At 35.3% G+C, this 11,715-nt stretch overlaps 2 protein-coding genes across 3 annotated transcripts; both read right to left on the bottom strand.

The window, feature by feature from the left end:
- Window positions 1-337: 337 nt before the first annotated feature.
- On the bottom strand, window positions 338-1,349 carry LOC108320875 (uncharacterized). Its single transcript, XM_017552446.2, has one exon. It carries the CDS (start codon window positions 1,194-1,196, stop codon window positions 621-623), a length of 576 nt encoding a protein of 191 aa, XP_017407935.1. The 5' UTR covers window positions 1,197-1,349; the 3' UTR covers window positions 338-620.
- Window positions 1,350-1,990: 641 nt separating this feature from the next.
- On the bottom strand, window positions 1,991-9,655 carry LOC108320873 (protein NETWORKED 1A). Of its 2 annotated transcripts, none has more exons than XM_017552444.2 (5): window positions 9,440-9,655; window positions 8,749-8,831; window positions 8,378-8,624; window positions 3,506-7,443; window positions 1,991-3,393 (listed from the first exon to the last, which is right to left on the bottom strand). In XM_017552444.2, exons 3-5 carry the CDS (start codon window positions 8,475-8,477, stop codon window positions 2,242-2,244), a joined length of 5,190 nt encoding a protein of 1,729 aa, XP_017407933.2. In that variant the 5' UTR covers window positions 8,478-8,624; window positions 8,749-8,831; window positions 9,440-9,655; the 3' UTR covers window positions 1,991-2,241. The 2 variants fall into 2 exon arrangements, with proteins under 2 accessions (XP_017407933.2, XP_017407931.2); XM_017552442.2 differs by having other exon boundaries at window positions 9,297-9,655.
- Between the last annotated feature and the right edge of the window lie 2,060 nt (window positions 9,656-11,715).

The following is an 11,715-nucleotide window of genomic DNA, read 5'->3' on the forward strand; positions in this document are numbered from 1 at the left end:
AATATGATATGGTTTCAAAGGGTGAGCTGGACAGTTCCAATAAAATTTCATTCTTGAACTAAAATTCATTTTGAGGTTTATTTCATCTACTCCATGACCGGAATAGGGAGAGATACACGTTATACCACGATTTTGAATTAAAATATATATTTCAAAAAATGACATATCTATTTACTCTATCAATAACCGAACCCGATATAAAATTTACTATATACGTTGAGTCTATTAAAGAATAAATTTATTAAAAAAATATAATATTAATAAGATTTAAGTTTATTTACGTAAGAGATTAACACAATTTAAAAAAAAATTAAAATAACAAGCTAATAATTGGAAGTTCAAACTTGTATTTCCTTCCATTTCCATTTAAAGTATTATTACACAATTCTTGAAAGATGAAGAATACTTCTTGAACCGTTCAAGAAGTATACTATGCTTGCAACTACTTGTTGCAACATGGAAAATCTTCGAGCAACACGAAGAAACAATTCAACACAAAGCTAAGAACAATTAAAAAATTCTAGACTTAACATTCTCGCCTCAAGAACCAAGAAGCATGAGGAAATACTACCTCAAACAAAACACTGACTAAAATGGAAATGGAAATGAAAATGAATACTTTAGATAGAGGAATGAAGGTGAGGATCGGTAGAGAAAACACTGAACATCACCATATCTATGGATTTTCCTTTGTGGAACATATACTTCCTAAGAATTCCCTCCCTCTGAAAACCAGCTTTTTCCAGCACTCTCTGAGACCCAACATTCATCACATCAACAAGAGCTTCAATCCTCTCCAAGTCTGCCAACCACTGCTCAGTGAAAGCCTCCTTAACCACTTTTTTCACAACCAACGTGGCAATCCCTTTACCCCAGTATTTCGAACCAATAACATACCCAAGTTCCAAGGATCTGTTCCTGCTTTGATCATCAGCTGAAATCGGGTAAAGACAAACAAACCCAATAGCACGGTCGTTCAGGCATATTGCTCTGCGTCGCCACGGCAACTCGGGGTCTATGTTATTGATGAGATCGTTGCCCTTATCTTCGCCACTCTTAGGATCCCAAGAGCAGAAAGTGGCCATCTTTTCATCGGAGGTCCACACCAAGACATCATCCAGGTCAGCGGACTTAAAGAGTCGAAGAGATATTCGACTCAAATCGACACTTTCTTCTTTTTCTTCTGATTTCTCCATCAGGTTGATGATGGGGTTCTGAATTTTACCGTATCTATGAAAAACTGAAAAGGAATTTGAATGGAAGAAGAAGAAGAAGTATAATATAGTTCGAGAATGGGAAAACAAGGCTGTAGTAAGCCATGGTTGACTTCCATAGCCACAAGTCCATGGTTACTTATGAACTAAGAAAACCATAATTTTTAATATTTTCAAAAAGACTGAAGAGATACGAAAATCCACAATAACTCAATTAACTTAAATTTCCCTTACCAGTTTAATGCTTTAATAATTTTCTTTCATTAATAGATATGAGGTAGGTAGAAATTGCTATATTCTCAATAAATAAAAAGTGTTTGTGTTAATATTATTGATTTTATTTTATAATGATAATAATAGCTTAAAAACCATCAAAACAATTTTAATTTAGTTTCAGGAAATCAAATAATACCTCATTTTATTTTATTATTTTACCTTTATTTAACTGCTATTTTTCAAGTCAACTTTAATTAATTATTTGACGTGAGTGTTTGAAGATAAGATTTATAACAGTTGTTGGATTTATAGAAGAGGAGGTTGACCAAGGAAACACAATACCAATGAAATTTGAGTCCAACCATATAAGAGAGAGATTGACACTACTCTTTACCCAAAATCTTAAGACTGAGTTAACGAATCTTTCACTTTTATACAATGTTTTATTTTCTCATTTTTATTCAAGTAAGACTTAGACTCATATTTGGATTTCCGACAATAGTTTAGAAACTAATATGTAGTGATCATAGTTTGCAGACGACAAATGGACACAAGTGATATAGTGCAAACTTAGGATTGCATGGAGAGTTTTATTGATTATTACAATACAATTCTTCATACAAGTCACTCGTACAATGCTCTGGGAAGCTAAAACATACATACAGATTTGCAATAAGTTGCTACGATCAGATAAGTCTAAATTGAATACTCTCTTATTTCTTATGACAAACCTTCAATTTCACTAGCTATGTTAACAATTGATATGCTAATTGTAGAAACATCCCAAACAAAGAAAGTACTCACAACATACTTATTCCTCATTAGTTGAAGGCTTTGCACATCCACAAGCACACCCCTTACGCCGCCTTCTGCTATTTTTCCTCCCAATGCGAATAAAATCCTTCAGCAACACACCTGTTGTTGGTCTACAGATTCTGTTGTTGTTCTTCATATCAGCCAGTTTGAGCAGAATATATTGAATGTTCTGCACTTCAAACTGCAACCTTCCTATTTGCTCAGAACCTCTTCTAGCCTGTTCTGATAACTTCTTCCTTATCACTTGTACTTGCTGCTTTTCCAACTTTCTTGTGTTTGTGTCTGAAGGTGAGGCTGTGCACAGTTCAAAATCTCTTGCCAGTTGATCATACATGCCAATTTGTTGCGTGACGGCTTCCTCAACATCTTCTATGTGTCTTTTCACAGCTTCATACTCAATCTCGTTTACCTTGTTGCTTTTCTTCTTTGTCTCCGGCTTTTTTTTCAAGTCTTGCAGAGTCATTTTAAGAATGGCCAGCTTCTGAGAATCGGAGGCAAGCCTCTCCAAGATCCTCCTCTTGCCATCTTCACTTGTCTCTTTTCCAGTCTTCCATAACTCTAGCTTGTCAACCCCTAGTTCCTTCTCTCTCTCCAGTTCTGAAGAGTAATTTTGACATTTTTCTGAGTCATGCCATGTGATTACATCTTCTACCGAAGTAGAATCCAGTTTAGTATCTTCAGTAACATCATGCTGATCAGTTTCACATAGCTCAAGCATATGGTCATTGCTTCTACTGAGCTCTCTCTTACAATACTTGTTGTAGTCAGGATCATCCTTGTAGTTATCGAGAGGGATGTCTATCATTATCAACCGTTTTTGAGATTTTGTTCTCCATGCATTGTGGCCACGTGTGCTGTTGTCTTTCTTAATTTTCATCACCAGTTTTTTGTTGTCAATTTCTGGATAAGTAGCAGCTTCCAAATTTGAGTGCTCTGTCATTTCTGATACTGCTTCTGCTTCAACGTTTCCTGTCAGATTTTCTTGCTTCATACGTTTTTCAAGTTCTTCCATCATCAACTTCTCAACTCCTCTAATCCTTTTCTGGATGCTTAGCAAATCTTCAACCACATCTGGTATTAAAATACTTTCATTTCCTTTTAAACTTTGATGGGTATTTTCTTGGAGACAAGTCTCAGAGGCCACATCCTGGATAAACATTCAAGGTAGGAAATATAAGTGAACTACATAAGCTGTTTTGACAAGAGAAAGGAGGAAAAAAAAAACAAGTACATAATATCTAGTTCAAAGAGGACGCTACCTTCTTCCCCCTGTTGCCTACAGCAAAAGAATTTTTGGTGCAAAGCAAGTAAGTGTGCTCTAGAGATGCAAAATCCTCTTTCAAAGAAGTAACTGTTGGAGTATATGCAGATAATTGCCCCTTCATCCCTCTATTTTCGTTTTCCAGTAAACTGATCCTTTCTATCATCTGTTCAATCACCAAGTCTTTTCCAGCACCTTCATCATCAAGTCTCTTGCAGACTCCAGTAAGTTCAGTGACCTTGCTTTTCAACAGTTCTTCACTAATTGATGAAATCTGAAGCTGCAAATAAAACGCAGCAGCCTCAGCCTCCCAAAGCTGGAATTCATTTGTTTTGGCCAACAACTCAGAATTCAGTGTTTGCTCCCTAGCCTTGTGTTGTTCAACTTCCTGAGATAACGATTTCATCACCGACTTCAAGCTTCTATTTTCTTCATGAAGGTGTTCAATTTCTTTTTTCTTATTCATGCAATTTTCTGATAGATCAAGAATCTGCCTGTCAAGGTTTAATCTGGTCAATCTTGATTCTTCTTGATCCATCTTCAGCTCCTCAATATATCTGCAAAACTCTTCATTTAATGTCTCTGCAACCCTCAGCCTTTTTACCATTTCTAGAAGCTCTACATCCTTCTTCTCGAGAAGATTCTCTGAATTTTTAACTTGATGGCTTAAACGGCAATTTGCACCTTTTATTTCCTGCAGCTCTTTATCCATCCTCTCAGTAGACTCATTCAGATAAACATTCTCGGCTTCTTTCACCTCAATCTTTTTCCATAACATATCAAGTTCCTGATGAAGGTCACTGTTTAAACGGCTAAGATTACTGCTGAGATATTCAGAAAGTGCTTTTTGCTCAATGATTTTGTCGGAGACAAGGTGTTCATAAACTAAGTTGAGGTTGCTTAGGGCAAGTACCTCTTGTAGGATCATGCTGTTTTCATCTTCAGCCACGGAAATTGCATCTTTTAGGTCCGAAACACTCCTAAGCAGTAAATTCTTTTCCTCAAGGATCTTACCATTTTCTTCCTGAAACAATTGATTTGTTCTTTGCAAATCATTCAACTCTGCACGTAGAGCAGCCAATTTGGACTTTGATGCATTGGCTCTTTCTTCTCCATTGGCCACTTCAGTCCTCAGTTGGCTGTTCTTCTCCAGGAGCTCAACCTTCTCTTTCTGCAACATTGCGTTCTTCTCTCTCAGGCTCTCAAACTCTTGCTGCATGATATTTTTCTCTGACTCCATTTTTTCAATCTCAGATCGATGTTGCTGAAGGAGCTGCTGCTTCTCCTCTTGGCTTTTCACACAAGAACTTTTGAAGCTCTCAATGATGTTCAAAATATGCAATATTGGTATTTCCTCTTGCTTGGTTCCTTTGTCATTCCCATCACATGAGTCAATCTGAAGAGCCCCACACACTTGATGAATAGCCATTTTAAGCTTTCTAATTTCATTTAACAAAACCTCTTCTTCTATCAGTTGCATAAAGTTTTCGGTCTCCAACTCGGAGATAACTTTGTTACAAAATTTTGATGCCTCAACATGCTTTTCACATTCAGATATCAAGGCCAAATTCTTCTCCTCCAGATCTTCTATACAACTTTGCAAAATGAACATCTCGACATGAGCATTTACAGCTCTGTCAACTTCTTTTTCAAATTCTATCTTCCCCAAACGAAGTTCTTCCTGTAGTGCATGAAAAATATTCTCCAAATTTGTCAGTCGAACTTCACTTAACTGTTTATGATTAGCATGCTTTTCCGTTTGCACCAAAATTGAAGCATGGAGCTCCCGTACTTGATGGCTTGTGCTTTCTTTGTCCTTCTCCGAGTCGGCATATTTTTCTTCTAGTTTTGTGAACATCTTTTCCAGGTTACTTAGCTTTAACTCAACGCTTTCCAACTGAGATACTAGAATGCTTCTTTCGTTTAGAAGATCGTACTTCTCATCGTTTAACAACTTGCAAAACTCTTCCAAGTCACTTGATTTCGCCTTCAAACCTTCCAGCTCGAACTTTGAATCAGAGAGGGACTTCTCCAGCAAGGCATTCTTCTCTAATAGCTTCTGCATACTTTCTGTGACTATTTGTAACTGTGAAAGTAGAGATGATTTCTCATCAACGACAGTGGATTTTTCTTCCCGGAGAACATGGCAAGACTCTTGAAATTTCTTCACTGTTGCTTTTAATCCATCCAGTTCATCATTTAAACTTGAAAGGGAAAATTCCATGAAGGCGTTCTGTAGCAAAAGTTCATCCATATCCTTTGACTTTTCACGAAGAGCTTCTTTCTCATTACGTTCCACTTTGCAGACCTCCTTTAGATTTGCGTTTTCGTTTTGTAAATCTTTCACAGATGCTGCAAAACCTTTAGGATCCAAACCTAAAGTCTGTAGTTGTTCCAGCATAGCATGGTATCTATTATTCAAGTACTGGATATCATTCTTTATTTGATGAGCTTCCTGCTGGAGGGCATCGTTTTCTTCAGAGTTTGCAACGAATTCTCGTTCGAGCTTCTCTTTGATCTCCTTTAATTTAGAGATTTCCATTTGCTGTCTTCTGAATAATGACCTAGTGGAAGAGAAAGTAAGTTCACTCAGCATTCTATTTTCTTCCACGCTCTCTTGCATTTCATCCTTAAAACCTGGTTTGGAAAGCTCCAAGTCCTTCAACAACTGAAGTCCATATTTAAGCTCCATAACAAGAGTTCCTTGCTCCTGTTGTGACTTGGAGTACACCTTTTGCAGAGTCTGCAGAGTGGATTCAATTTCAAGAAAGTGAGAGTGCTCTTCATGCATTAGAGTCTCCAGCCTCTCTAACTCAGCATGCTTCTCTAAAAGTGCCTGATCCTTCATGGCTATCTTCTGCAAGAGATTTTCAGCCTCTAGTCGAAGAGATTGATTTGATCTCTCCAACGTATCACAATTTTCTTCTGCAGCCTTAAGCTTTTCAGCGCCTTTCTCAATCTCCCTGCTGAGTTTTTCGGAATTTTCTTGGGCACGTGAAATTTCATTCTCCATTTTAGATATTTTCTCCAAGCATCGATGGTAAAGGACAGCTAAAGATTCTTTCTCTTCAGTTAATTCAGCAAGATTTTTCCTCAGTGTTTCAATTTCTGCTTCTGCTCTTCCAAGTTGCTCACTTAACATCCGGGAGTTCTCCTCAGCATGGGTTATCCTGGCTTCCAGAAGAGAGATCTTTTCAAGATTCTGCTTGTATTTAAGAAGATCAGCATCTTTCTGAGCTTCCAACTGGCCTAGCTCTTGCCTTAGCTTTTTTGCTTCGATTTCAGCCTTAGAATATTTCTCATCAAATTCCTTGTCGTTCATCTGCGCCAGAGATAGCATATTCTCTAGTTTAGATATACTTTCTAGACACTGGTTGTACTGAACTTGACCAGCATCCTTCTCAGATTTTAGCTGTGCCAGGGCTTCCTTCAGAACTTTAGTTTCAATTTCAGCTCTACTCGCTCTTTCATCAAGGCCTCCTGCATTTTGTTGTGCCTTATTAAGATTGCTTTCCGTTTCAGATAACTTCTCCATACTATTCTGATACTGAAGAAAGATAGCATCCTTGTCAGACTGTATTTTTGCCAGGGCTTTCCTCAAGGTTTGAACTTCACCATCTGCTTTCTCTGAATGCTCAGACTCAAAATATAATGCAGAAGGAACTCCTGGTGTGTGTGATTCAACACAGGGTGAATCATCATTCAGCATGTATTGTGCTTGGTTGGGAAATGCTTCTGCCATGGTTTTATGGGCATGACGTAGCTCCCCCATTGCATGATCGTATCTCTCTGCTAGAGCACGGTATGCTCGGTAGAACTCCTCCACTAATTTCATGAGCTCCGGTCGCTTCTTGTAGTACATTTCTGCTCTCCTTGCAAATGAATCTGCTTCCTCATCAATGAGCTTGATCATGGTTTTCACTTTGGCATCTATGTCTGTAAAAAGATAGCACCACTTCAGTCAATGTACTAACCAAGATATGCATCATGGTCCCCCTGCCAGCATCATTTCCTTATTACTCGCACTTACATATGATAGCATCTTCCACAAAACATAACAGCCGGATTCATTATTTAAAAGATGTCTGCATCCTCTTTTGTTTATGTCTTCCTTTCAACATTGTCTTATTTCACATGTTCATATAATCTCTTAGATGGCATATTTTGCATAACTTTTAATGCCACAAAGTCGAGTCCAAAAAAATAAAATGTAAGAGTGGTTCAATCTTGGTTTGTGTATAGAACAGGCATCCCATGAAAAGGAAATATTGTCTTCGTATTCATATCCCTGGATTCGCTATGTATTACTATTATTTCAATTTTACAAAAGAGGTTACAACAAAATTTAATCTCATATCTGATTTACGGAATTTGGAGTTACACTTGCTTTTTACTTTTTAAAAATAACTGTAGAAAAAGTTTAAGAACCATATTCATATATACATACTCATCAACTGGTTTGAGCCTCAATATCCATCATTAATTTAAACGTAATGAATTCTGATTTAATGATTATGTTGGCATCCAAACAGCAAAATGAAAAGTGAATATATTATTCCTGCTGGGTAGTTGATGGCTCACACTTTTGTCTTTTAGAAGACTGGTGATGCTAAATAGACATAATGATTTTATTTTATGACAATATGATAGAGGATTTTTTTGATTTTGACACAATATGATATTACCAACCAACGATAGATCGGCTAAAGATGCTATAATGAAATTAGGCCATCTTAATCCTAAGTTTCTGAGAGAAAACTAACGGGCATCTTCAAAAAATTAAGAATGCTAATCATAGTTATAAACATATACACTTTTTCTATTATTTGATTTTTCTTCATAGAGAAAGAGAGAGAGGAAGAAGACACACCTGCAAGGTTTTCCTGAAGCCATTTTGAATTCTTTGGTAGGTGGCTATCCCACCACCAAGAATATGAGCGCCGGGACTCAGAATGAGACAAGGTTGCCATGACTCCAGCAAATTATGACAACACAAATAGTTTTGATTTGCCAAAAGCCTAATACTAAATACAGGCTAGACTACAAGATCATATATTTCCACCACAAGCGTCTTTCTAATTTGAGACTCTTCAGGACTGTTTCACCATTCTGTGTACCTATCATCAAATGAGTGTCAACATAAGTACATTTGATAAGGAGTGCTCCTGATTCATCAGAAGTCCAACTTTATTCCCATGGCTTAATGTATATGAAAGTTGCAAACTCTTTCCGTTCTATTACCGGGCAGATTGGACACAGCTTTAGCTGATCAGTGAAAGGAACCTCTTGTTTCAGCTGCTCAGACAATTTGATATTGGGGAGAACTGCCACAAAGAAGAAAACTAGAAAGAGTAAACAAGAGGGTAACAGAATAGCCTGGTAGAAGCATAAATCCTTCACGATTATCAATTCAACTGTATTAGATAAAACAAATACTTCTTAATGCAAAAGGGTTCCAAAATCCAGCCCAAATGCAATATACGTTTTCTAAATTTTGGTATGGAAAGGATTGATGAAAAAATTGTCCTCAGGCAAGAGAAATTTCTATAATCAAAATATGCACTCATAAAAGACCAACAAAATGTCAGAGCAGAGGAAGTATACAGATAAAATATTAGGTAGGCGGATCCTAGTAAAACTGATCGATGATCATGAATAGTTAAAGGAGAAAAGAGAAATGCACAGTAAAAGTTGCAGTCACGGAAAAGAAAGGGTGCATCAAAAGGTAGTGGTGAAGAAAAAAACGATTTATGAGTTGAGCAAAAGCCTGTATGAGATCATGTACTCACCAAGCGAATGATCTTGATTAACTACCACTTCAAGGAACAAAATACCATCAAAGGAAGCAAAAGGGTGTCTAGAAAAGCATAAAAAGTATGGTTCTTTGGAGCAATTGGGATGAAACAGAGGCGAGAAGGGTGGAATCTGAGACCTGGATCTTCACCAGCAGCTGTGATGCTGAAAACAGAACCCCAGCAGCTGCAAAACTTCTATATTACCCCATTTTTCTCAATCTGGAAGACACAAAGTGGCAATCTTTGAAGTGGGGTATTGGCAATATAGAATTGTGTCGTGTCGGCTCTGACACATATGACTCGTCAACTGTAAAAAGAAGAGAATGTACAAACACAGAGCACGGAAAAGAGTGCTGTGGTTTAGTTAATAATCATGTTGTTTTGGAGAGATTATTATAATAATTAGCGATACAGTATCCTCTAAGGAAAGGATGCGTGCGAATGCATAGAAGAAGAATCTACCATTTCAACAAACGTTAATGGGATCCAAAATCATGATTATGTTTTAATCACTGCAATTAAACATTATAATTTATAAAATTATCCTATTCTTCAGGTTTGTGACACAGTCATGGATGGCATTATTATTCACCTCTCCTACCTTTGAAAATCCCAAACAAAAACAGTGCATATCATCTCCGGGAATCAAGGGATTTCTTTTTTAAAAAGAAAACCATTTTTTTAAATTTAAATTATTTATTTGTTGTATACATAAATACATTCACACGTTATTAAAGGAAAAAAAATGTTTTTCTTTCCTGCAATTTTAAAGAGACTTTCCTACTACACAAATTTGTCTATATTCGTGAACCATCAATTCTGGAAATTATAATTTTTAAATTATGTTCCAATAGTAAAATATCTAACTAGGAAATACTCATATAAAATTTTTAAGAAATTAATTTATTATGGTATTAAATAATTTAATAAAATAATATGCTTTTTTAATAATTATTTATGGATTATTGTATGAGACTAATTTTGTGAAATAATTTGTCGAAATCATTTTTGGAAAACATTGATGTCTTGCAATCTTTTATTATAAAACGCAAACCAAATATAAGAAGTATTTTTTTTTAGATCCCCGAGAATTTACTAATATTTCCTTAATTTGAATAATTTTAAGATATATATTATTTTTCTTCCTCTAATTAATTTACTTTCGTCTTTTAAGTACAAACTATTATTAGATAAAGTACTTGGATCCTACTGAAATATATGCATGTGGTACTTTGCAATCAAACTATTTGTACACATGGGCACGAAATTAACTGTAATTACCATTAACTTTATGATGAGGAAGGTTAAAACAAAAAAAATTGTCCGATTATTTAAAACAATGTTATGATTAGTTTAAATAATTATTTATGGATTATTGTATGAATAATTTCATTTATTTACTGGTTTTCTCTCCATTAGAAGAATTAGTCTCTTATCCCATGAAATTATAAATTTTACAGGCTTAATAATTTCATTATATCCATTGCCGTTGAAAGGTTGATAAGTTAAAGCTTTAGAAGGGTAGTTGGTTTTCATATGAATTTCCTAACGAGATGCAAACATGAAAGTGTTCGATTATTTCGGTAGATATATCCGTTAGAAATCCAACATAGATCAATTAAATAATGTAAGACTAAATTATAGGAAAAATATATTTTTCACATACATAAATTTTTCACTGTTTATTTCACATTATTTCTTTTCATTTTTTTTCTTTTTTTATAAAAGAAAATACAAAAAATTATTTTTTTATGATATTTTATTCTTGTTAGTTAAGTAAATGTAAAAGTGTGTTATTCTAGTATTATTCTCATTTATAAGTGGATGTAATTTTTATGAGTTGAATTAAATTTAAAATTTATTTTTTTTACAAGTTAAATTTATATTATAGTGTTCTGATTTTCAACCTATTGATTGTTCTTCACATGAAATTAATAGGTTGTAAGTAATGTTTAATGCATGTCTTGGACATGGTTAAAGTTGTGGCAATGATGTTTGTTTCTTGCGGGGTTGAAAGTAGAAATAATGATTAGTTGCTTCCAGCTACGTGTTTTTTGTTTTTGACCGAACCGACAATAAATGGGGATTGGATTGGAATATAAAGTTTGTAAGTTTTGGTGTTTCTTATATATTTCTTCGTATAGAATGACAAATTTTGTAATAAAGAAAAGTGGGATTCTAAAGTCAAAAGCTATGGTGGTTGGAAGAGTTTGTCTTTTGTAAAATACAATTATCAGACCTACTACTATGCAATACACGTTACAAATAATTGTGGATTTTGAAGAACACACAAGCAAGTTGAATTTGCAATTCCATGACAGCTGAGCTAGTTGACACTATTTTTATTTTTTGATTTCAAACCAGAATTCAGCATGTTTTTGTTTTGAATGATGTAAAGCAACGTAGAAGAATT

Source organism: Vigna angularis, chromosome 10, assembly GCF_016808095.1.
Source record: "Vigna angularis cultivar LongXiaoDou No.4 chromosome 10, ASM1680809v1, whole genome shotgun sequence".
Lineage (NCBI taxonomy): Eukaryota > Viridiplantae > Streptophyta > Magnoliopsida > Fabales > Fabaceae > Vigna > Vigna angularis.

Coding starts and splice junctions, on each gene's coding strand:
- LOC108320875 (XM_017552446.2), bottom strand. CDS start 1,196: ATGGAGAAATCAGAAGAAAAAGAAGAAAGTGTCGATTTGAGTCGAATA.
- LOC108320873 (XM_017552444.2), bottom strand. CDS start 8,477: ATGGCAACCTTGTCTCATTCTGAGTCCCGGCGCTCATATTCTTGGTGG. Junction 7,444..8,377: donor GCTTCAGGAAAACCTTGCAG/GTGTGTCTTCTT, acceptor ATCTTTTTACAG/ACATAGATGCCAAAGTGAAA. Junction 3,394..3,505: donor TAGGCAACAGGGGGAAGAAG/GTAGCGTCCTCT, acceptor ATGTTTATCCAG/GATGTGGCCTCTGAGACTTG.